The sequence below is a fragment of the Gallinula chloropus genome, assembly GCF_964237585.1.
Source record: "Gallinula chloropus genome assembly, chromosome: 1".
NCBI lineage: Eukaryota > Metazoa > Chordata > Aves > Gruiformes > Rallidae > Gallinula > Gallinula chloropus.
The window spans coordinates 40231263-40258345 of record NC_140085.1 but is presented as its reverse complement, the minus strand read 5'-3'; the positions used below and the strand labels follow the sequence as shown (position 1 = coordinate 40258345).

General features: G+C 38.8%; 1 protein-coding gene across 1 annotated transcript in view; it reads left to right on the top strand.

Annotated features, from left to right (window-relative positions):
• The window catches only part of TFEC (transcription factor EC), a gene marked incomplete at both ends in the record, with an annotated part of 72702 nt that extends 64183 nt beyond the window's left edge, over nt 1-8519 (top strand). Inside the window, 2 exon segments of the mRNA XM_084279373.1 lie at nt 7103-7250; nt 8139-8519. Coding sequence (XP_084135499.1) covers nt 7103-7250; nt 8139-8519 — 529 coding nt within the window.
• Nucleotides 8520-27083: the final 18564 nt, after the last annotated feature.

Sequence of the window (27083 nt, the reverse complement as noted above, 5' to 3'; positions counted from 1 at the left end):
TGTGTGAGACTTAGATAAGTACAAGGTTGGCATAAAAAAATTTGGAGTGAAATCACCAGAGAGAAAGTTAACATACCACATCCATTTTGGAGAATTCAAAAAATCTGCTCCTTCTAAAGCATCCACCCAAGATTAGGCAAATAGGCATGTTCTTGCTATTAATATAGAATTAGGTATTATAGCTGAGTTAAAATAAGAACTGCTCTAAGTATCTAAACAAAGTTTTGGCCACGTGTGATCCGTTGCAAACACAGACTGATGGAAGAGTTTTAATTTTGCCGGTGCATCTTTCAGTACTCAAGACCATTTGGGCAAATAATTGAAAGATTTCTCAGAAAAACAGTGGATGGCACTGTTGGTTTGCAGCTATAAAGCAATAATGGAAGCAAGTTATACTGCAATTAGAAATGGGCATGAAGTACAAATTCCAGCTGCGAATTTTGATTGCCTGCAGAGGTGTTTCTGTTACGTGTTTTGGTCTGAATTTAGGTTTAGTTTATGAACTTATTCAAAACATTAATACCTAAAGCAATCACTTAAGCTCTTCTTAAAATTAATGCTCTGGACCTGTAGTTTTGTTCCAGTAAATGGATGATGGATTTTACCCACAGATATTGGTGGTGGTGCTTGATGAAACAGTTTCAGGTATAGATCCCGAAGACATTGCCTTTTCTTGTTTTAGTCTGCAAACCCATTGCTGAGTTCAACAGTGTGACAGCCCCAAAGTGGCTGATGTTTACAAAAATGTGGGGTGAACTTAAGTGTCTCACCTTCTGAGGGCTGCTGTCTTCAAAAGGCTCATAATTAGTACTCCTTTTGAAAATAGGCCCATTTAAAAGCCTTCAAGTTGGTGTTAAGAAAAATGAGGCATCAAAAGGTGCAGGATGCTTTTTAAAAACTAGATTATAACAACTTTTCTGCAACTTGGTGCCAGGCTAAATTAATCCAACAAAGTGCAAACTCTTTTTTAAAAAAAAAATATATATATATATATTTGTAGGTGCAAATACATTAATTTGACCATGTTGTTTTGTTGGCTGGCAGATCAAAATTATTATTTCTTTCTGCTATGGTCCTGTGTTGCTAAATCATAAGTCAGTGTCCTTACCCTCTCTTCCAGTTCTTGCTTTTTCCTTCATAACACCTTACTGTGCCCCCAATCTGCCCTCTTCTTCTTTGAAAGAAAGAGATGTATCATCTCTTACAATACTTTATCTGTAACATTTTATCACAGGTAGCATTTTCACCTCACATATTGATTTTAGAAGATTCTTCTTATAGTGGGAACTTAGCTGAAAAAGGAGAAACCTTACTGATGCTAGGACTAATGACAGTGAAGCAAATCAGCCTTTGCATTGAAGAGCAAATAGTACTATAACTAAGCCATTGTGGTTAGCATGCCTGTCCCAGATGGCTTGCTTCAAGAAGATTACATTCAGACTCAGGAACAGAAAAGGACATTTTTTGATGCTATTTGGAAACCTTTTATGATTTATATTTCTTAGAAGTGGTGTGTGGGGGTTTTATTTCACTTTTGTTTTGTTAGTTATCTAGTGAACTTGTTTGGCTCCTGCAGAGCTTCCACAGGGACTTTCTTTTGACTGGCTTAAACCCCTATTCTTTTCACTTTTTTTTTTTAATTTAATGATGAAAAGTGTGGATTACATTGCTTAAATGAATGGATGTTTTAAGTTCACTTCATCAGCATTAGAAAATGGAGATAAGTATAAGTTGCAAAGAACTTTGACTCTTTTGTTTAGTTTTCAATGCTTAGATATCCAAGCGGTAGATGATTCAGAAATGCAAAACAGTTACACAGTTGTACAAAAATAGAATTTAAAAGGGCCCAAAATATCCAGTCATACTTTGCTGAAAAACTCATAACCTTCTCCTTTAAAGGCATCTACCTTTCCATTCATGGCACCTTTGTGCCCAGGCTTTCTGAACTCAGTTTTAGGTGGTAAACGGGACTTCATATTGTGATAGAGTCTGGAAGTGCCTACGCAGGAACTGCTTTATGGTAGCCAGCCAAGAATTGCCAGAAAAACTAAGAAAAAAAATAATAACATCCTTTTGTTAAGAATTCTAGATGCTTTGCAGAACTGGGGTGTTGAGAGAACCACTGAGGATCTGGGCAGAAGTAGTGGGTTGCTCTCACTCTCCCTGTCTCTCTGTTCCCCCCATCTGCCGGTGCCTGACCTCCTGTCTGTTGCCTGTGGACAGACCCGCTAACCGCCAGCACGGCCGCGTTCCTTGTAAAGGAAAATCCTGTGTACACTCATGCTATTATAAAATGGAAACTTGCTGCCCCTTTCAGGAGAATACACTTTGTAATTGTGCAGGTCATCAAAACAAGTGCAAAGTCCTTCAAAGTGTTTCTTTGAGCAAGCATAGTTTAAAGCTAATTTCTCAGAAATAGGGAAAGAAATGGTCTGCAAACATAGTTTCAACTTCACAAATCTATTTGTTGTTAGTAACTGCTCTGTGGCTGGCAAACCCTGTGACTATCACCCTCTCAAACTCTTGTTTTCCTTTATTATTTTTAACTTAGATGATCAGATCCTCTGGTCCTTCCTACAGGAGTTCAAGTTGTGCAAACTAGTGAAGGTCCTTTGACTCCAACAGTTACCTTAATGGAAATGAGCTGGTCTCATGGCTCTGTTTCTATTCTCCTAAATGGAAAACTCTCCTAGGTGAGAGTCACATGTTTTGGTCTGGGCATTTGAGACTTGTAGTGACATTCATCTGGTAAAGTTAGGAGGACCTAGGCTTCAAAGACTAATAAAACAATGTGGTTTTTACTTATTTGCTACTTTTCCCTGCAAATCCTTCTAAGTGTGGTAGACTTCTCTTGCTCGAATTAAATAACACTTGCACAGCTTCCTCAAATTTCAGATTATTGTACCACATGCACACACAGAGACAAAGACACAATTCTCCTTGGCAGAAGTCCTTGCTGATGACCAGACCCACAAAGCTTCTTAGTGCTCTCATCTGACTTCATTCATGTGTAGCATTTCCCACGTCTTTCAGTATTTACAGGATGGAGCCTTAGATCCATACAGACAATAATAACAAGGAATAAGGAGGAAATAAAAATAAAAGAATTAATAGACAGTGAAAGGGTAAATTTTAAAAAAAGACTTCCTGCCATCTCCAAGGACTCATTGATCCATATCTTACTTTGTAGGTTTGAAACAGTTACAGAAGCAACTGTTTTGTCTGATTGTATAAAGCAGTTATCAATAAAATGACTAAAGACTGCAGGTGGCTGCTCGTTTTTAGAGGTTCTCAAATGGGTTTGTAGGCCTTGTCATTTCAAATTTTACCTATCTTATATACCAAGTAAACACAATATATACGTCTCTAAAAAGCAAACCCCACAATTTCCTAGTGCTGCTTTTGTAATTTTTCAGATAACCTAATTTGCACCCATTTTAGACTTCAGCATTTTCAGAGAAATGACAGAAAAGCAATAACCAATCAGAACATTTCTGAATTCTTCTTAGGCACTTACTGTGCTTGGATTTCATCCATCTTCAAATGTTGAGGTGGTTTTTTCCTCCAGTCATAGATGAGTCTGCTTGCTTACCTGCTAAGCAGAGCTAGATGCATTGCAAACAATCACTATGTAGACACCTCCCTGGTGCAACTCCATCCTCACTAGTAGTATTGCTACTCTTTCAACCCTGCACATCTGCACAGAGCCTCTGTTTCTCCATAGCACTGTCCTGGACTGCTGTATGAAGCTTTGGGCTAAAATAGCTGGAGAGTGTCTGCGATGCAGAACCAGCACAGACATCTTCAGTATTTTCTTTTGCTCCTGGTATAAACAGAGAGACATGGAGTGAAAAACATATTGACTTCTCAGGTCACCAGGTGACCCTTTGTTGCCTTGCTTTCAGACATTGGAAGATGTAATTTCAATATTCTTTTAATAAAACACCAACCCATATATGTATATACAAGTAGAGATGTAGAAGATGTGTGGGATATACACACACACAAAATAACAGTCTCTTAAATGATAACAGCAACCACAGTATTTTCATTCTAGATCTCCATGATAGCTTTGCCTCTAAAATGTGGTAAATATTACCACAAGAGATAACTATCCACATGCATCTCATGCAGAAGCTGCCCAGATCCACCTCCCTGGCACTTTGAATCCAGGAACTAGCCCTCCAGTGAAGAGTTATTTCAATCTATGAGAAAAAAATATTGTTATCATATATGTAAAAATTCAAACATCAATGCCACATGAACTAAAAATAAATAATATCACAAAGGTTGTTGGAAAGAATTTTATCACTAAAGGATTCCAAATACAGTCACGAATATGTGGCTTATTCATATGTCAATCAGAAAAATTAGCCAAAACTATTTATGTTGGTATTTGATTTTGAATTCATAACATTTTGTAACTGACATGAAATTGTTTATGAAATCACTACTTTTTTTGCCAAATATGTGATAGAGGCACATTTTCTCCTGCTGTTGCATGCCTTAATTATTTCTCTTTGCCATCTATGGATTAATTTCTGATGCTGGACTGATGGTCTTAGCTTTGTTTTAATTCCATTCCAGGAAGAGCTGACCCTCCTTGCCTAGGCAGTTTGTGTTTCTCTGGAGTTTATGCTATAGGTTTCCTTATTATTGTAGCGCTTCTCAAAGTTGCCATGAAAATGTCCTAAATCAGTCAGTTCCACTTGAAATTAAACAAAAACCTACTGTAATTTGAAGCAATATATAGCACCTATACCTCATATCTGGGATGGCAGTCAAGATTTCCTGTTTGAAATGTTGTTGTCATCCTAATTTTAGCTGCTGCTATTTGTTCAGGAGTGCTCTGGTGTAGACAGACAGGCACCTTGCTGGCTTTCAAGTTCTGCTGTAATTCAGGTGTAAATAGGGAGTTATCAGTATTTTACCTAACTTTCTGAAGAGGTTGGAAGAAAACAAGATTACATCACATGGAGCTGAAAGATTTGTCCAGAAAATGAGCATCACGTGTACTAAAAACTTCCTCAGCCTTTACAGTTTGAACATGGGTATCTCACATGTGAAGAGAAAGCACTCTCCTAGGAGGGAATCCATGGGATGCTGCCAGGAGAATGTTCTGTCCTCCCACCCGGGCAAGAAGTACAGGGAGAGGAAGGAGGAGGCAGAGGGGCTGCCAAGAGATGATTCAGCTGTCATGAGGAAGACAGGTTCTGCTCTTGGCTCCCTCCCACTCCCACCTCTGCTTTATAATTTTTTTTGACCAGGGGTGCTCTAAATGAGAATACATACCCACTTCGCTGAGCAGCCTCTGATGTTTTAGCTTTGTAGACAGCAGGGTCTGAGACAATAATTATTTTCTTCCTGACCTCCTCACCTTCTAATCCCAAAATCTGTGCATTCCTGTACCACAGCACCGAGACGAGGAGAGGCCTCAGTGTGCTGGAGCTGTCGTTTGTTCCTTACCCAGAGAGGAAAGAGATGTGAACTCGAGCCAATTCTGATCAAAACTGTGGTTCTCCTGAATCTCTAGCAAATTATCTAAATCCTACAATGTGGTTAAACTCTGTGATGCTTTATCACCAACAATTTTGCATATTCTTCTGAGTATCGTTAAAGCTATCAGCTCCATAAGGTTTTAGCCCTAGTACAGTGCATCAGGAAAGGCCAGGTGGCCTGTGTCTCCAGATCCTTTACTTGGTTGGCTTTTGTCCTGTGCATTCAGTAGAAAGACAATTGCCTTGGCGGCAGTCTCTAAGGATACTTAGTTGTCTGGTAAGGGTAGAAGGATCCTTAGGCCCTTCCCCTGAGAGGCTTAGAGTAAAGCATAGGCATTTCTATGACAGATCCACTCCAGATCACAGTTTTAGAGTTCTACTCACCACAGATCAGCACATGATTAGGAGCAAGTCTCAATAACTAAAGTTACCAAGAAATAACAGGAAGCAATGATTGACCACAGTGTAATTTATATTTCTCTTTGACTATACATGCCAGGGTATATGTATTTGGAACAGGTACTGAAAAAAAATAGTAGACTAAGGTAGTTCCTTGTCACTCCCAAGCTCAAATTCTTACTGATTTAATTAGCTTTTTCCTCCTCAGGTTGCTTTATAGGACCAGAACCTCTGCCAATCTTCTGCTCGGCCTAAGCCTTCTTGCAGTGCAGTAGATAGCTTGGATAAACCCTTCCATCTGCATTTAATGCAGTAGGCCCATCCTGTATCAAAAAATACTGAAATTTATCAGGAATAAAACATTTTCAACAGGTTTGATTCTTATTCCAAGACCTCACATAGAGGAATAGATGGAAAAATGATAGAGGGGTACATGAAAGTCCCTGAGCAGTTGTATTTGAACAAATATATTGTTGTTAGTAAGACTGCTCATAAGCTGGAAGTTAAACTGTGATTTCCTGAGTGACGGACAGGTTTGAACTTGGTTTTTTTCTTTTCTTCCCCCAAGGCTTTTAATGTTGAGGTGGGGGTCTGCATGTAGCTGTGGATTTTAACTTGGTTTACGTTGTTTCAACATTTTTGAACAGCATTTTTGTCATTCCATAGCTATTATGGTTACCGAAGTGTGATTTGTCTGGTCTATCATCAGTGAGGAGTGGCATTCAGCTCAGACCATTTTTTTCTCAACATGCATAAAAGCAACCTCATTAGTAAGTCAGGTAAAAGGAGTAGTATATTCAAAATGATCTTTAAAAATTTAGGCTTAAGTCCTCAGTAATGTATATTTCCTAGTTCATTAATGCAGAAATACTGAACATAGATTTTAATCTTAGAGTTAATAATAAAAGCAATTTTCACTAAAAATATAAAAACTGTAATGGTAGAATCATGATATTGCATTTAGCTCTCCCACAAAAAGTCACTTTATTACTTTCTTTTGACACTTATTTTCATTCTGGGATTAATTTTACTATATAAGGGCTTCTTAACTATTCTATTAAAATTTCCATTCAGAAGCAATAATATCTAAGAGTGAATAATAGTCATGTAAATCATTATTTCATATTAATGTAAAAGATTTTGTAAGTTCTTATGAATTCTGCTGACATGCACAATTGTGAAAAGGTTATCTCTACATTCTGCAGTGATATGCGCTGGAACAAAGGAACTATTTTAAAAGCATCAGTGGAGTACATCAAGTGGCTACAAAAAGAACAACAGAGAGCCAGAGAATTAGAACACAGGCAGAAGAAATTAGAGCATGCTAACAGAAGACTTCTACTCCGAATTCAGGTTTGTGTAAGAGCGTCACCATGAACTACAAAGCTTTCTCAGTACTTATCCCTCATCAAATTTTATTAATCTGTATAATTTTTCCCCAAATGACATTTATTAAAAATGAATTGGATTTCCTTATTTATTGCTGTGTATATTGAGGAAAGGGTATTTTTTTTAGATTTCTAGGAAATTCCTTTGATAATTAGACCTTACATAAAGGAATACACGCAAAGCTAATAAAGCATTTGTACAGTTTCCTTGTGTATGTATTAGAGCCAGAGAAAGACAAAAAAGGAAGCAAAAAAGTATATCACTGCAGCCAAACATCACTACCAGGCACAGAATTCCCTTTGGTATTTTCATTTTCCCTCTGTAACCATCTCACACCTTGCAGTTCTTTGGGTATAATATGCCATGTATTATCTGCTTGTGACATGAAGCAGCAGAATATGGCCCTGCATGCCCTGAAATGCAAGATTTTAATATAGACACATAAGAAGATGAGCTAGAGGGACAGACAGCATTTTGAACACTACCTGTATATCTTAAGCATCAGCAAGTAAAGTACTCTCTGCTTCTCTGGATAGCAGTGGGCAGCAAACTAGAAAGATGGAATGTTTTCCTGTCACCTCAATCGGGTTCAGTACGCAATGGTTTTAGAGAGGGTCTCTTGCCTCTTATGTTCCCATAGGACAGTTGCTTAATGGCAGGAGGGGAAATCAAAACACTTCAGTGGCAAATTTTCATAGATTAACAATTTCGTATTCTAAAATGTCATCTCACAACTGGACAAAAGCTATAATTAATTTGCATGTCTGATCCGAATACTTATTGTGATAGTTCTGAAGTCTCTGTTTTGTCTTTTAAACTCAGTCTCTAACTGTTTGTTGTTTGATATGCTAGGAACTAGAGATCCAGGCACGTGCACATGGCCTTCCAGTCATGTCTTCACTCAACGCTGTTGATTTAGCTGCACAAGTCATCAAGCAACAGTCTTATCCAGAGGAGAACTCTGTAGACTACTCTCAACAAATGCCTCTGGCACATGGACAAAATTCTGAGGTCTGTGATGGATCTACAGCCTTTTCTGATCCACTTTCACACTTCACGGATTTGTCCTTCAGCGCAGCTTTAAAAGAAGAGCAACGGCTAGAGGAAATTTTGCTGGATGACACGGTGTCTCCATTTGGAACAGACCCACTCTTGTCCTCCACGTCCCCAGCCGCATCGAAAGAGAGCAGCAGGAGAAGCAGTTTTAGCACAGATGATGGGGATGATTTATAAAAGCAGAAAGGGCCTCATACTTCTCTAAACCACTCGCTAAAAGACTGAGCTGAACGTCAGCATGGTGTTTCCGCTTATTTTAAATACGAATAAGGAGAGCCACTGTGAAGATAAATTACTGCATGACAAGGGTTTAAATCAGCCCTTACTTCACAGGGAAGTGAGATGGACATGAACTCATACCACTTTGCCCCAATTTCACACCCTCTGTTCACAGCTGACATTTGCACAAATCTTTCTTCACTGGGAATGTTTTTACTATTGTTCCATGACTTTTTTACAGCACTATCAAAATGGTTACTGCAAAAGGAATACCCATGTTACAAAAGTGTATTCAAACTCACTTCAATCTGCATTCACTATTCTCCGCTATAAATATGAGTTTTAGTCATTTTTTAATTTCTCTTTTTTTATATATAACTAAAAATTCTACAAAATGTGAAGCAACAGGGAACTATTTAAGCTGGGAACTATAGAGATGTTACAGGTTTTAAAATCTGAAAAACAGACGGTAATGCTCTCGCACGAGTGAAGCGAGCATGAAATTTAAACTGCGTAGGCTTCTCTTTAAAAGGAGAAAATCCATTAAGCTTTTCATGGAATTCCATTTTTTTAAAATTTCATTTGTGGAAGGAGAACAGACTTTTAATATATGTTTTAATGATACAGAAGGAAAATGGAAACTGAGAGACGTGGAAATGACAGAGACTTGAAGGAGCTCAGACAGAAAAAAGAAATGACATTTCAACAGAAAGACCGTGTAGATGTGCAAGACTCAACAGCGATACCCTGTGCTACAATTAGCACAATTTAAAACAAGCACTGTTGGTAACAGTGCTACGTCAGCTGCTTATTCTGTGAATATTCAAACTGTGTCCTTTTTTTGTGTGGAAGAGATCAGAATTCAGAGACACAACAGAGTGCTTCTGGACAGCTTTCAGTGTCCTTCAGCAGCGCAGTAAGGTCTTTCCAAAGGGACTCGACTTTATCCATACCCATACTTTTGATCCATTTGGAAACAGAGGGAAATGGCAAGATCCCCATTGCACGCACTTGAAAAAAAGAGAATCTAATTTCAAATTTGGCTTTGGATTCACTATCGAAAAGCTGAAAAGGAAGATTTTTCATACCAAAGGGGATATTCAGAAGCGTTGATACGAGGCATTGCTCCTCATAACTAGCTTGCTAGGAGGGATTGTTCGGAAAACATGTTTTGATGACTCAGTAAAGGCCTGGCAGTTAGAGGGCAGGTAGAAGGCACATCATTTCTATACAAAGTGAAATTCTGGAGAGTGACGTATGTTCCTGGAGGACATTAAGTGCAATCATTCTAATTGTAATATTAATACATGGGAAAATAAGCTGGCACAGGTTCTTCATAGCTCTTCCTCAACCAGAGCCAAAAGAACACATCAGGGAGCTCTCTAATTATTCAAAATATGTTTCAGAAGTGTGTATTAATTTTGCTGTCACTGAGCTGGCCTCACACCCCAGAGGTGTCACGGGATTGGAAATACTAAGAAGAGATTAAAATGGATTGTTATTTGTAGTAACGTTTTAAACGTATTTAAACATATTATCCAAGAAGAGAGCAATTGTTTCTTCATATTGCCTCTTCTGTTATTGGTACCTGGGTCCTCCCCACAGTCCTCGTAAGGTTTGTGTTCTTCCAGGGCCGTAGCCCATTCCTGACCAACCCAGAGAGTGTCACGATAGTTTCTTAATTGGAAAGTTAGCAGCGGGATAATAAATTACATCCAGATGGCTGTGAAACATGATGGAATATCCAATTTTCCAAGAATATTTATGATTTTAGGAAACTCAAGGATTTCTATGAGCCTACACAAATTTTGCATGCAAGCTGAAAAGAGCAGAACAGATCCTGTTGTATATGTGCAGAGGCTCAGACAGTCCATGACCCTGACAAGAGGCTAAGATATGCTTCCACTGCATGGTTAAAAATAATAGCACCAACGAATAGTCTTCTGGTCTTTTTTTTTTTTAGTATGGAAGAAAGTAATGGAAAAGCAAATTAGTATTAACCAAAGGTAATTAAACATAGAACTGGTTAGTATTTTAATGGGAACTCTTCTATAAATTAGGCTCATTAGAAGAGGAACCACTTTGTCATATTTTTGCCAAAGACTATCTAATATTGACATTTGAATACAAAATATGATGAATTAAAAATAACATTTATGCCGACATTATTTCTGGTGTACGATGCGTATTGTCCATTTCCATGATGAAGGAAGTGGGTATTTGGGTGATACCAAATGCCATTTGTCCTTGTATTGCAGTTTCTACTACATTAGTTTTAAATACACCAGTGTGGATTGCTCATAATGGGGAAAAAGAAATTAAATATGAATGTATTACATGATTTTCCCATTGAACTTTTACATGGGAGTTAGACCATGCTTCTGAACTGTGTTGACTTTAAGTACCCTGAATTTCATCACTTTTATAAGAATGGTTCTAAAAAAAACCCCTAAATTATAGTGCATCCATTAAATTTTTTGAAGTTGATTTTCATCCTTCTGACAATTGCTTCAGTCTGAAGCATCAGATAGTTTTCTCTTCCTGCTTGAGAAATTTAACAGAAGATAGTGAATGTTTCTTCTGCAATATAATGTATCTATCATTAAACATGTTCAAGCTTTCATCATTCACACAAAAAAACCCCAATCCCCTCGCCCAAAACACTAAATGTATCCATACCTGTAGGTGTGTATTATGGCAATGTTGTTTCACTACCATTACGTTTTTTTCTAGTAGGAAATCATCGTAATTAGTATTTTAGCTAATAACTATAACCTGCATTACAGCATCACCCTTGAAATTAAGTGGTGACACAGGGTGCAAGAAACAGCAATATCTAGGACAGTCTGGGGTTAAAAGGTGATACTGAAAGCACTCAGGAGTTGCATGTGCTGGTAACCCTGTCCCAGACTTTCTGGGGTGAGGACTCTCCCTCTCGCCGCAGGTTTGGTGAGGCTGCTCTGAAGCCAAGAGGACCGTCAGAGCAGAGCAGAGCAGAGCAGAGCAGAGCATGGTCCTGCTGGCTTGCACAGAGGGAAGAGAGTTCATGGCTACAGGGCCAAGCCCTGACGTCCTTCCCCAGGCAGAATTTCTTTGCTGTCCATGCGAGTTTTATTGGACTAAACCATGGTGCAAGTGAAATACACTTTTTTAGCAATTTCCTACAGAGATATGCTTAATGGAATCTCATTAAAGAGATGCATAATATGTCTGTGGCTCTGGGCCTAGAAATGAATTTAAAGACTTACTGAGTTTAACCTCAAGCAGGGCAGGGGGTGAGGGGAACTAGCTATTTTTGTCAAGATGTATTAAATGAGGAGTTCTTGCTTGTTTTCAGTAGCAGCTGTTCAAAGCTGGTGGACGTATTCCTGCAGACTACACAAAACAGTGGACTGGTAATTACACAAAAGGAAAGGGAGTTGAAACATTAACATCCTGTTTAATTCATGAAATGGATATAGATACTATACTAAGAACAGAAATCTAAATTATTTCATTGCACATAGCGTGGATAGTGTGAAAAGCTACAGTAAGTGCAAGCGGTTTTAACAAACAGGAACACAGTTTCTTTATATAGTAAAATAACTAAATATAATGCAGTCATTTAATCTTAATAAGAACATTGTTATTATAATACCTTTTGACTTTAATAGGGCTGTATATATGAATGGAGGATGTAAAATTATTGTAATTTAAAATTATGTTAAGTCTCTTAGATAAGTAAAGGCATTTACATTACTATTATGAGACTGTAGAATATTTTTATAATAATTGCTATTTTTCATTGTTAACCGTATAGTATCTTGTTTTCTAAGTCAATGTATGCAGACAGAATGTACTTTATTACGCACTGTACATGCAATCTTTTTAAAATTACGTTTTATACATGCTGGTATTTTATGTTTATTATATGAATACAATTAAAGGACTGAAATTAAAACATCTCATTATATGTCCCTTGTGAAACTTCACTATCCGGCCCCTCAAAGAATGCCATCACAAGACAATATAATAACATCCGCTAAGAACATCTGAGATACCTAACAGACAAAACACTTCACAACTGCTAAACATTTAGTCCATTATGATACATCATGATCCAGTAGCCTCCCATTAATAAAAATAATTGATACATTCTCTAATATGGTCTCCTGCCATCTGCTTATTCCTGCTGCTAAGGCTTTGATTTATGGAAAGTGTTTTCAGAATGTTGCAAAATTGCTAGCAGGCATGATGATATCAGTTAAATCACTAAGAAGCTCTACAAAAACCTTTTAATGTACTAGATGTTCCCCAGACAATCTAGGATAAACAGAATCTTGTATTTTAAGATGTAAAACATTTTTTTAAAGCTGATAATTAGGTAGCATTTGGCACTAAAAGATACTTACTTAATGAATTAAGTAAGGATTCGGATTGCATTATGAATTCCTAATATCAAAAGCGCTGCTTTCTTTAGAATATATTTGGTGCTTTCTGTGCATGAAATGATGCAAAAAGTTGTTGAGTAGTAGTACATATTTCAGCTATAGCGTTGTAATAGTTCATTGTTTCATGTCAAATAGTGCTCATTGTTTGTGTACATCAGATAAACATTCTATTTGTAATAAAGATGTTCTCCGGGCTCTTTATTTCATCAAATCATTAAGGCACCCCTATCAGTACTGAAACAGAATATTATTATAAATATTATTTAGAGTTCAGTGATTAACCATGGAAAGAAGCTTTGATTTTTTACATATTTATTATGCACTTAGGATTAGATCATAAAAGGTACCTAGCTCCTTTGTGAGGGACTGGAGCCCTCAGTTCACTTTGAAGAAAGGCAATGCTCAGCCTGTTGCAGGCTCAGACACTTAACGATTAAATAAACAGCATCAGAAAATAAAATCAAAAGTTATTCTGGAGATTAGAAAAGCCCTATGTGATACGCTGCTTGATTAAAAGTAGTGATGTTCACAATTGACAGACAAACAGATTTAGCGTCGGCATCGTTTGTACTGACAACCAATGGGAGATTAGAGGGAAATTCATGAAGTTGTGATAATAATCAGACCAAAAGTCTAATTATAAAGGAGGCTGCAGCAGCGAAGTATGCTAAGGCTTATTGGTTAAATCACCAGTACCCATCAAGTTAAATATGTATCAGTTTCATTAATTGGCAACCACAAGACAAGTGTTCTATATTCAGGGTGGTGATGATTTTGATATAATCCACCACATTGTGGTTAAGTATATGATTCATGTAATAAGAAAAAGGTGCCTCCAGGCTATTGTTCCTAGCATGGATTAAAATTTACATATTGCTTCTCCTTATGTCAAAACATCTGGTGCCTGCAAATGCTAACATTTCGTTAAAAAGTTTCACAAGATAGGAAAAGTGGATTGGAAACACCGCATGTGAATCATTCAAGCATTATAATGGAATAAGAGGCTGAGTTATGAACAGGCAGATTGAACAATAGTATAGTCAAAGAGATTCATATGCCTATGAGCTTGATAGACAACACTTTGTATAAGTAGTGGAAATGCCCCAAATCATAAGAAACAACCAGTATTTTATTTTTTTTTCTCAAATGTCATCGAGGTATATCATCTTGGTTACTTTCCAAACTCTGTTTTTCCCCCAAATAAGATCCCTGTACCCAAGTATACATACTTACTGCTAAGATCACGGCTAATGCATTCACTTCATTCATGCACTTTAGTATGCTGGCATCCCTACCTGTCACATAGAAACTTTTATGACTCTTATTCTCACTCTCCTACTTTACAGCAGTATATCAGGGTAGATCTCAGAAGATTTGAGACTGGGATTACACAATCTGGCTGCCTATGAGAGCAAGTAAGGATTTGGCAATGCCCTTGAGTTCCTCTTCAGACCTCCCAGGCTTCTTCTCACTCCCCCTGATACAGGGGTTGAACAAGAGGGCAGCCAAAGCCCATCCAGGCCAAAAGCTCTCACTGCTACAAACCCTGTGAGAACATTAACTTCATCATTGGTGGTTAATGGAGTTTGGGGCGGAGGGCAGTGGTGTTAAGCATTTTATATACACATGTATTTGTAGATTGTATTTTCTTGTAATGGATTTGCCTTCAATAGCCAAATGATTCCTAATTATTTAAGTTTAATATACAGAATTTAGGAAAAAGCTGTTAGCTAAATCTTTTACATACTCAGGAGTTGGCAGAGTTAAAGGAAATGTGTCTGTTTAAAATGTAAGTCGATAACATTAAAAATTTGTAATATAATAAGTCTTTATCAAGTAGTTGATCTGTGACCTGGGCACATTTCTCATCTTTACGGGGAGATACCTCATCAAGAAAACATCCTACAGAGCCTTTTGGAAAGTAAAGTGGATACCCAAAGTCATTGCAAAAATGCCATTCCATCATTTCCTCTGGAACACAGTTACTGCATGAGGACAGCTAATACTCATGATAAAAACAAACTGATACAAAGCAATTTAGTCTTATGGCAGAGTAAAGTAAGCACACTCAGCCATCAGCACGGACCAGAGAACCAGCTTCTGCAATAAACACTCAAGGGGCATCGTTTCCACTTGGGAATTTAGACTCTAAATTGCACTACATTTTACTTGCTCTTTTGCAGTGGGTAGAGCACCCTTTGAGCAAGTGAAAGAAAAGCCTGAGACAACTGAGGTTAAAGAGCATGAAGAATAAAAGCAGATACATTCCTGATCCCAAAATATCACAAATGGGATCTGGTGCACGTGAAGGTGTTCTCTCCCTTTTGAAACTGCATCAAATTCTGGAGGATAAAGCACAAATATTCTTCCCTTCCTTCCTTCCTTAGAGCTCTTCTTCCTCCAGAGACTGGTGGAAGTTTGAGGAGCATCAGCTCCTCCTGCTTGTCAGAGACCAGCTGCAGCCTCAGCTGAACCTGGCAGATCAGCTGGTGGTTGAGCAGGTTGGTAGTGAGACAGCACCAATGCACCCCTGGTGACAAGCAATTACTTAAAAGGCAAGAAATAGTTTTCTACACATCTTGAGCCTCAATATTGCCTAGCATGGGGATAAAACAAACTTATTTGTCCTTTAAACCTTGGCATTTCAGAGGAACTAACCCAACTTTGATGCTCAGTGTATTGAAATCTAGTAATAAATAAATATTTGGATCCCTTAGACCCCTGAAATCCCAAATTGGGTTGTTGTTGGCTCCTGGCACCAGGAGGTGCACATGGCTTGCTTCTAATAACCTGGCTGGTGGGAGAAGAATTTACACGAAGGGCCTGTTGGCTTTATGGGGTACGTCCTTCTAAATAAGGGGGTTTGTGCTTGAGCTTACAAAATTATTTTTTTGACAGGCCAATAAAAATATGCATATTACTGCAGTTATCAGCCCCATGTCCTACTTTGCCAGTGTAGCAAGACAGAGAAGTAAGTACATTTCACATGAAAATATGTGCAAAAATGTGCCTATTTGGTCTTCTCCCTTCAAAGCCTGTTTTCTGAAGCCAGTGTCTGGAGTCTGGATACAGGCCATGCCTTACTTTATTTTGGGGAACTAAATTCTTAAGTGAACTGAGAGCAAGTGATTTGGGACCATTCACAGGCTGTTTCTGTGAGACTACAGCTTCCTTATTATTCTGTCTGTCTTTGCAGAGCTGCATTTTTTAAGTGCTTGTGCTAGATCGTGGCACCAGCCAGAGAATTTAAAAGCACAGAAACTTATTGACTGCTGTTGCCCAAATCAGATTTATATAGGTACTCTGAAATATGGATGCCAATTCATTGTGCCAAAATAATTAAGATCCTCGGCGTCCTCCTCAAATGCAGTTTGGGTATGTGAAGCAAAGATGTTACTTGGAGGGTGGCATGAGGAACTGAACTTGTAGAAAGCATTGCAGTGATACAGTGCTTTCACAGGCTTAGAGACTTGGGTTTCTGTTCCCCTTTATGAAGTAACTTCATAAACATCACTTCTCTATTCCATTATTGGAGCACATCTGCTAGCAAGAGACTCTGGAAATCCTATTCCTATGTAGCACAAGGTCCTATGGTATCTTTCTTGCCTATAAAATATAGGCATACTTAGGTCTGTATTATAAATAATAATACATGTATGTGGTGCATGATTCTAATGATGTAATTCAGTTTCAGGTTTTTACTGCCATTCATAAACTGCTTCAGCAGACTTCTTGTAATTTATGATATCAATAGAACCCCTTAAATTACATCCTAGATTCTGCCATGTATTGCCCTATGAAAGAAAATGGCTTTGTATCCAATATCACTGTAAGAGGAGTGCTAAAGGGAGAATGAACCAAAAGTCAAGTGCCCTTTATTGACAGCGAATATTGCCTCCACAGTGTGCAATATGTGAGGACTGAGCACTTGAAAACAACTGCTGTAATCCTCAGCTTAATTGTTTGCTTTGAAACTATGTGGAGTTTCCTAGCTCTGGTTTGAAATAAGATCATCAAGGTCACAAGAAAGGTTCAGTCCATCTTTCACTGTGCTGTACTTTTTGCACCCACGGCTCCTAACTCTGATGACAGCAGGGCCAAAATTAGATGTGGCAGAATTTTGGCATCGTCCAGTCTAACTCAGGAACTTCTTTCTCTTGCCAGGGGCTGACTGGCGTGCCAGACATGCTGGGGGAAAGCAGAACTCCCTGGCTGAAAAGACTGGTCCTGAAGCCCACAGTACATGGGGTAGCGATGGCATTTGTCCAGGAGCCAAATAGTCCTGGCCGTAGCATCAGTCTGCACAGCCAGTTTTGAATATTTCCAGCTGTGACCCAGGTAAAAGTTGTCTCTTCCACCTTTGTTAGGCAAGGGGATAAATCCCAGTGCACCCATTAGGAGGTGGATCACAGCACGGTAGACTATTGCCTCCGCAGCTTTTTTCCCCTTTATTCGTCTTCCTCCCATAAAACCCTCTAAGGAGGTCAAGAACTGCAGGTGGTGAGGGGGTGGAAAGGGGACTCTTCAAAACTAGGCAGATTGAACCATCCAATTTAGCACTGAGTTATTTTAATTCAGGTGCTTTCTTCCTCTGCAACGTGTAAACCTTCCTTGAGTGGCTGAGTTCTGGGGCAGTGGCTGGAGGGGATCCATCACTGCCTTGGCTCCATCAAAGCCCTTCTGGGGACAGGGAGGGTAGCGGGGAGGAACTGAACCTTGCTGTGGGACAGCTCACGTAGTTTCCCATCATACAAATGCTTTTACTCCTGCCTAAGGACTGACCTACTACTGCTAAAAATAAACAGAATATAAAATTATATCAAAACTGTACTTGCAGAACCAGCCTAACTTCTGATTTCACACACACAAAGGATAATTCAATTGTTTGCTATATTTCATCAACAAAAAAAATTTGTATTAGACATTAAAGCTGGATTTAGAAGAAATACTATGACCAGTACACTGGACAAAATGTTTGAAACGTTGCTGGGATTTTTAGTAGTTTATCTTTAATACTTGAAAACACCTCTGATTTGTTAAAGTATTTAAATGGACCTTGATTTTTACCTCTGAGGGAAGGTAGCTTCAGAGCTGTTCTCTTGCTGAAGGTGCAGAAAACAACCGCAAGCTGGTTTTACATATGTGGGGAAACTCGTAATTTTCAAAGCTGTTCAGCTGATATTAGGGGAGCATAATCAAATTTATTCTGTCTAAGCAATAGAGGAGACCTGAAGAAAAGACCTACTCCAGACATCCCACAAGTTCAAAAGTATTTTGTCTTGGACTCTGAGTGTTAAATACGCTGATACCCGAAGAGCGGGAAAAGCAGTGGAGACAAACAAGACAGAGTCTGAGAAAATTTCTTGGCTTTTTAGATATTTCCCTAATCTGTAACTGGCAATTTATATAGAACAACACACCAACACATGGTAATGTTATCTAGAATAATTTTTCTCACATTTACTGTTTTATTTTTTAGGTTTTTTTTCTTTTTTTCTTATTTTTTTTTCTTTTTTTTTTTTTTGTGCTGCAATTTCATTCTATTGCCACTGTGTAATTTCCATCAACAAAAGAAATGAAATGTATACAGTAGAAAATGGATCCTGTTTTAAAATGCTCAGACCTGTCAGGTGTCCATTAATCTATATATATTCCATGTAGGAAGTAGAAAGCAATATGAGTTTTCACATCCTTTGTATTTAATATTTACCTGTGGGCATGTATAAAATAATTCTAATAAATCCACAGCTACTTACAATTTACAGAACGGGACTAATGCTGGTAGTTGATCCTAAACTGACACAAACCAGATATTCTCTTAATGTTACTCCAAGGAATTTTAAACTGACTCTGTTAAAGCCAAGGTTATTTGCCTTGGGGATGCCTAATGGAAGGGTTATTATAACACTGTCCACAAATAGGTGTCTTGAGAGAGCCAGGGCCATAATACTTCATTGACAGCTAATAGATTGTGCTATTGCTGTATCATAGTGATCTTTGAGGCCAAAGGTCACACCTCTTCCTTAATATTTAAATAAAGATACTTGACTAGAGCAGAAAACAGCTTATTGCCAGTGATGGCTGCTGCTCAATTTACAAGAACCTTTACAAAGTCATGCTAATTCCCGGCCTCCTTAGAATGCACGATAACCTTTCATAAATCCATCTTTTCCAGATGTCCTTGGAAATGACAGTTATAAAACTACTGATGATTTGTAATGCAAAATGGGACTGACAGACTTGGAGATTAGTTCTCAATGTACTAAAATGTCTAAAGACTATAGCTAACAAAAGACTTAAAATGCATCAATAAGTATCTGCCAAAACAGCTCATGAGTATCTTAAACATGTTCAGTAACGACTGGAAAATAAGAAATACTCATGATTGGAGTATGACAAGTGGCCGTTTTCCCTCTAAGGGTCTCAGAGCAGAACTTTGTTTCTGTGGGTCGATCTGGAAGGCAGATTTTGAATTGCTCATGCTTAGAATACAGCATTTTATTTGTCTGTATGATCCTGAAAAGGTCTGTTTATGAACCAGAGCTGTTTATGAGATTGAATTCTGTTTAAACTTAAGCTCATCACAGTGCAAATGGATTATAAAGTGTATTTAAATTTAGAAAGTGCTGCAGAAAATAAATTTAGCTAAAATAAGAAATATTCTTTTGACATATCCTCTTCAAGATTTTGAAAGAATGCATGATCAAGGTTCCTAAGTTTCACTGAAAGCATACGCTATAATTTGTGTTTACAAACAATTTTGTTTGCTGCTACTCCAGAGGATGCTTTGCAATCACAAAAAAATATACAGTTGTTTCAATATACCTGCATAAGACATCTATGAATTCTTTCTATATTCCCTGAAGTCCTCAGAAATCAAAAGAAATAACAAATGTTGACAGGGTTCCCTAGAAACAGAGTCTTCCAGCTTAGGAAACAACCTCCTTTTCATTGCTTAAAAAAAAAAAAAAATTATTATGAGAAGCCACCCACCCCACCCCCCAAGGCATATCTGCACCCTTGTGCTCAGAAATCCCTGCGGGGACTGCCTGGCAAGTAAAGCATTGGGGTGATGGCAAGGTCTCATAGAACAGTCAGGACCTGCTGTGGGAGAGCATCCTGCCTTACAGTCCCTTGCATTAACCACCCTTCTCTGGTTTTCTCCCCTATTTTCAATGTGGTGCTTTCTCTCACTTTTGTTCTCAGATCTTTTGTCTAAAAGACTTTAACCCTGGGAAATGTTATTTTTGGAACTTGGAAGCACTCATTGAGTTAATGAAGTATTTGATGAAATAAATAATAAATGTTATCCATCATGCTAAGGAGGTAGGTTATTTTGAAATGGTCATTTTGTTCATCTTTTCATACCTTTAAAGCTACCTGGGAAAATGATAATATATATTAGAACCAATCACATAACTTAATTGGTCACAAATGTGTTCCCAGCTTTTGTTCGTTTGGGAATTATTTCACAGTCCTGGTTTCTGCAGGAGTATGTGCAATTCCCTAGTTTTATATGGATTATCAAAATATCTTTCAGCCAATTGTTCACACACACATTTTACCTCACCTGTACAGCATTTCTTTCATGGCAATGATTGTTTGGCAAGATATAATGATGTTGTTCCTGCTCTCACATTAAATTAGTGAAAGTTATTAATCAGTCACTCCCTGGTTTATTAAAAAAAAAAAGAAATCTATTCATGTAGCTATTAAAGAATGGCAATAATAAAAAAAAACTAATTTGAAAAAAATCGCTCTTCAGACTTCTATCTAATGTTTATAAACCATGACCTTATTATCCTCACAGCTCTATTTTGTTTATAGTCATGTAAAAGCCTATTTTTGTATTCTGGAGCTCAGACACCGAGTTCATGATGTTGTATGTTGTCACAAGTCAACCAAGCAAGGGAATAAAGCTACTGCGCTCACTGCACTCCTGTGTGGTACTAAGTTTGCCACATCTTTTCCTTTCATGGGATAAGTTGGCCCAAAATGGGAAGTCTTTATCAACTGTCATTATTGGTTCATTCTCACTGAATGTCCTTTCTCCTCTTTCAGTTTGCCTTCCAACTTGCCTCCCCACTTCACTGGTAGCAAACCACAGCTACCGACTGAAGCAAATTTCTCTCTGCAACCCCAGATTCACTCATGACAGGGTGTCCTGCAGATGCTTACCTCTCCCTCCCCAGGGGAGTGGGACATCTTTGGCATGCAGCACAAAGCTTCAAAGCAAGGTGCACAGGGCTTCTAATGCAAACTCACCATTGCAAGATGAGGGGGCACTGAGCATCTCAAGGTGTGGAACTGGGACCCAACTAATCAACACTAAAAAAACCCAGAGAAAAGAAAGAACTTCCACATTTTCCTGTGTGCCTGAGTGATGCACTTAATTTTGTTCTTCTTGCAGCCAGTAATTTTTCCATGAGGCATTAGTGGCATCGAGATGAAAATTCAGAAAAAGATATAACCACCAAGCCCTCCTCAGCAAGAGTGGCTCAGACCGCCACCCAAGGGTGAGAGACCTGGCTTTGAAATCCTCAGTTTGCCCTGTTTAACTTCAGACTTAGCATTTTTTCCATCCAGATCACTGTTGAGCACTTTAAATAAGGCATCAATCTCTTCCCTTTCCAATTTGGGTTTTGTTTTTTAATAGGACATGAAACTGTTTCAGTAAGGAGAGGGTATTAAAAAAACTCAACTCTAAACTAAAGTCCAGTTGAAGGAGCAGCCTAACTCCTTCAGCACCAAAAGACCAGGCTTCTCTTTCATAACAGTGGGATTCGGACATTCCATAAGAATCCCTCCAGATCACTGCTCTTGGAATTGCTGTGTATGGTATTCCTGCCTGAGTGTACTGGGTGCAGACAAGATGTACATTAAAGATACACACCAAATTGGCACTGGTGGGTTAAACAGAGGAAGGAGAATACATAGAGATTGCTAGATGGGTTCTGAGAAGATCTGATGCTTTGCATGACTTAGGTTGTCCAGGACAGTTTTGTGCATGTTCATGAAAAGAAACTCTGTGTGTAGTCACAAACATGTTTGCAAAGTGCAGTGGAACTCCAACCAACTTGGTTGTTGGTTGTCACTCTTTGGGTTTCATAGCGGGGCTCTCCGATAGCTGACTCCAGTGAAGGGAGAACCAGGTTCACTCCAGTCAAGTGCTGAAGTGAAGGTGATCAGCAACAGCCTCGAAACCAGATCAGCTAAAGATATCTTGCAAGCAAATGTCTCCCTGTTATGGTGCAAGCATGCAAGGCACGTACAGACCTGGGAGACAGATGAGCAGAGGTTTGTGAATGCCACAAAAATGTTGTCCAGATGTTTAAACAGAAATTTAGGTGCCCAGTAACACTAATATAAATTCAACATTTATTGAGGCATTTTTTCATGTTTACACTGGAATATTTGTGTCTGGTGATTTGTAATAGTGATAAAAATTATAACAATGTTTCCTAGGTGTTTTCCCTGATAATTCAAGCAATGATGATGCATGTGGTTAATCTAATTCACAACAAAAATTGCACTCCTAAATGTATTCTTCTTGTTAGAGATACGGGGACAGAGCTTGTTTGCCTGTACAGACATTCAAGAGAAGCATACTGAAAACACAGGGAAAAGATTTCTCTGGCATTTTAAGTGTACAAGGTCCTATCTATATTATCAGAAAATGAAAAGTAGAAAGTGAGAAAAAAATACCCCAGTGAGAGGATCCTGTACTTTGAGTTCCCTTGACTCCAGAAAACAATCTCTGAACTTGCCAGATACATTCAGGAGATTAAAAAGAAAGGGAGAGAGTGTTGGATGGTTACATATGAAATGGGTTTACTTTGCCAACCTGTCCTAAACCCATAATTCAATTTCAATAAGAAAATTGAAACCATGTGTCTCTCTTTATAGGAAAGATTGGTAAATTACATTTGGTTAACCATTTTCTTCCTACCCATTCCTAATATGGTACAATTCTTTAATTTTTATTACCTTTTTGATGGACCAGCAACGAATCTTTTCACATTTAAAGGATCAGCACATATTTTATGCACAAAGATCATAGTGCCAAATACATTTCTGCAGCAGACCACCTCCAGCAATAGTCTAAATAATGTTTAGAGAGGAGCCCACCTATGGGGGAAGAGGAGCCCAGACACCTATCTTATCAGAGATGATGAGGCAAAGATGATGAAGTTATTCACTGAAGTAGACCCCATAGTTCTTCTGCCATCAGCAATATATTCAAAGAGCTGATTGATAAGGCTTGTTTTCATGCAATAAATGCCTGAAGAAGGATGAGGAAGGAAAAATGAGGGTGCCCCATGTAAGAGTAAATGTGATCGAAGCGCAAAAGCAAGGGGCTGAGGAGAGATAATACAGCGTATAACCTTCCTATTAACTTGTGTTTTGCCTTCTGAAAAGAAAAATAAAACAAAGAGGGGAAAAAAAATAAAGTAAATCCAGAAAGAAGGCATCAAGATACTTCTCCCCTTTTTAATAATTTCACAGATTACTTAAACTACTATGTACTTACACCTTTCCCCAGTAAAGTCCTATTGTTGCCTAGAAAACAAAACTATATGAACAAATGTTGTGCTATTAGAGTCTGTTGGAAAAGAAAATTCCCTCACTGCAAATTCCGAAGTGCTGGTTGTCCGATCCTTGGGCTTCCTGAAATACTCACACACAAGTAACAAACAGGTTTCCTGAGCAAAATTGCTGAGAACTGTTGGTAAAATTCCTGAAAGAACTGTGAATAACCTGTGTGATGAATGGGGTCGAGAAATCTCATCATCTTCATATATCTGAGGAGAGCTTAATTAATTCAAATGAAGAAATTAAAGGTGTATGAAGGGGATTAAGGCAAAAGCTGAAAATAAAAATAGATCTGCAAAATATTAGATCTCTCCTAGCCTCAAAAGAGATCAATTAAATCTTTACAAGAGGAAAGGCACTGGAAAGGTCTCCTGTGGGGCCAGCAAAAGTCTGAAGTGTAATATTTTGGAAATGCCATAATTTAAGGAGAATACAATGTGTTATTTTTATATGCTGCAGAACCCCACAATTCCACCTCCCTCTCCTTTTAAGAATACTACCCAACTAGCTTAATACTCACAACTCTGTGACACAGCGTCCTGGATTTTAACACTTTCTGCCTATTTTATTTCCATGTCTGTGGCAGTTCCAGAAGTCAGGCACCTCGGTGCTATTATTCTCCATAAATCAGAGAGGAGTGATTGATTCCTTTATAAATTATGTGTACCACACAGGAGACTGGCTGGTAAACACTGCGATAGTAAACAGGCCTTCTATTTATACATATATTTTTGAGAACCTCTCACAAAGAGTTTAAATTTCTGATGAACTGCTTGCTCCATCTCTAATTAGCATTAACACTAAAAACACTATTCACTATTCATATTTGCACATCTCCTTATCTTAGATTAACCACTGTTTAATATGTGGTTAAAATTATTCTGCACATCATCAACTGATCTATGTGAAACAGCACAGAGAACAAAAGAAGCTTAATCTTCCATGAAGCTTCAGTCAAGTGAAACTGTACATAATCCAGAGACAGTTTCTTTTTGATAACCTGCACTTAATACACACTGCATGTCTCCCCTCTCTCTGCCCCTGCATATTTTGAATCTGCTTATTAAAATAAAAAATAGCCCCGATTTTTGATTTTTGACTTTTTTATTATTATTATTGGCTAGATTTCACACACTTTTGGCCTAATTGCTCAAACTCTATGCGTCTGGCACGATGGTTTGAGCTGTCCCACGGACGCGACTCTGCGCTAACAGCCGTTAATACCAACGGGACCACTTGCAGTAACATCACATCCAGGAAGAAAGAAGACTTTGTGAGATGAGGCTTTGAATAGTGATTGTAGCTGCAAATGACTTGAGACAAATAGTTGTCGTTTGGGCTGCTAAGCAGCTCTGTGATCAAACAGAAATAGAAAAAATACCCCCCCCCCAAAAACCAAGCACTGAGATTCTTCTCATAAACAAGGCTGCTCATAAAGGAGAGGGCAACAATATGCCAAGTTATTAAGGTGTGACAGCGGAGGGTAGGCTCTTGTTAGCGAGTAAGAGCATAAAATTGTGTCACCAAACCCCGCGTTTTTCCAAATTACTTGCCGAAGTGAGCCCAAGAGGGCTCAACAAACGGGCGCAGCAAAACCACCCCAAATTTCTGTACCTTGGAATATTTTGCATTTACAAAGAAAAGTCACCCGGGAGTTAGAGCAACCTTTCCATTTTAAACCGGCGCGCCCCCAGCGCCCCGTCGCACGACGCGGTAAATTAAAGCCCGAAACTGCGAGAAAGACACGGGGCTGGTGGTGGTGGTGGTGGTGGGGAGATTGTCCATTTTAGCCGAACCATTCCCTGGCTGGAACCCCAGCGGGGCGAACGCGGTGCGGCGGGGCGCGAAGCGGGGTGAGGCGTGAGGCGCGGCGTGAGGCGCGGAGCGGGGCGCGGCGGGGCGCGTAGCGAGGACAATGAGGCCTGCCTCTCGCCGGGGCAGGCCGCCACTAGAGGTCTCTCTGGTTACAGCTTTCCCGCTCCCGCGCTCGTTAATTATTTTACTCAAAGGAACAATCCTGCCTTTTAGATTGGAATGCCTGGCTTTAAGTGGTGTGCTAGAGAAAGATATAATGCCTCCTTAGCTTGTTCTCCCGCTGATGAGTAGACGTTGGGTTGACTGAATGAATCATCCTGGATATTTTAATACACAATGGATATACTTTAGCAGAGAAGTTTGAGCTTTCACCTTGGCTTCCAAAAGGTTGAAAATTTGACCGGATAAAACAATATGCTACTGTAAAAAGTGCCTTGCTATTGAGAGACAGGCAGCACGATACTTCAAACTCTCCCGAGGACACCTAGGATCTGGTGTACGCTTACATCCCATAACTGCAGACGTGAACCCTTTAACATTCATGCCTATTTCTTTTTTTTTTGGGGGGGGGGGGAATAAAAAAAGGCATATTTTCCCATATGAGTTGGTGGTAAACTTCTTGTGCATATCTACTTCCACTTTGTCGTGCACTTATATTTTGATAAAAAAGTGGGATATTAACTGTGGAAGTAATATTTTTTTAATTGTAACCTTATTGTTAATACCCCTCCCCCTCCCCCAACTTCTTTTTTTACTATGTTCTTTCTGGTTTTAATTCCTGTACGATGTTGCTTCGTTTATATATACTTGCTACGCAGATGAAAATAATATCAGCCAACTTCCATAAAGTTGCGTTCTTCTGACGTGAAGAAAAACGAATGAAATGCAAACAGAACCCCATCCCCACCACCAAGGCAAACCATGTTTGAAAAAAGTATGGCAAAGCACATTGATATCAGCAAGAAGGCAATATAAATATCCATGGGATAGAGCGAGCTTTTCTACTTCCAAGGACAGTGGAGGAAGGCAGGTGGAGAGCATCTTCTTAGCGTATACGGCTGCACGTAGGAGGCAAGAAAGAACATACTGCAGCAAGTCTATGCCAGTATCGTGCTGAAGGAAGTCAGAATAAGGGAGGAGATTCTCCTGTTAAAGAGAGAGGTAGGCACTGTGCAACAGCGGGGGGGAAACAAAGGGATTTGCATTAGAAGTAGTAGGGTGATACAACCTGCCCAAAATTAGGAGATGAAAAAAAAGCCAGAAAGTTATGGAAAATATATTGTAGCAAAAATTCCTGTGAGTTGAGCAAGAAGGTGCTGTAAGGGGGTATTATGGGGCCGTAATCACACCGTCCAAGCTGTGCTGAAAGAATTCAGGCTGAAGTCTATTTCCTACTAACAAACTATAAAGTGGAGTTACAACACGAATACATGATCCCCACAATATTTTACTGTGATTGCTGGAATGACATTGTGGACCCAGATTCTGATTCCACTTAGGCTACTTTCACTGATGTGCTGCTGGAAGTCTCAGTGGAGTTGCTGCTTATTTACAGTCCTGTGGGATCACATGCCATATCTTAAAATGCAAAGATCTTCTCAGGATTCCTTTTATGATTCCAAATTACTTGTTCAGTAATCTTTCTCCTAAAGATTTTAAAGGGTCAGACTTTCCCTTTTCATCT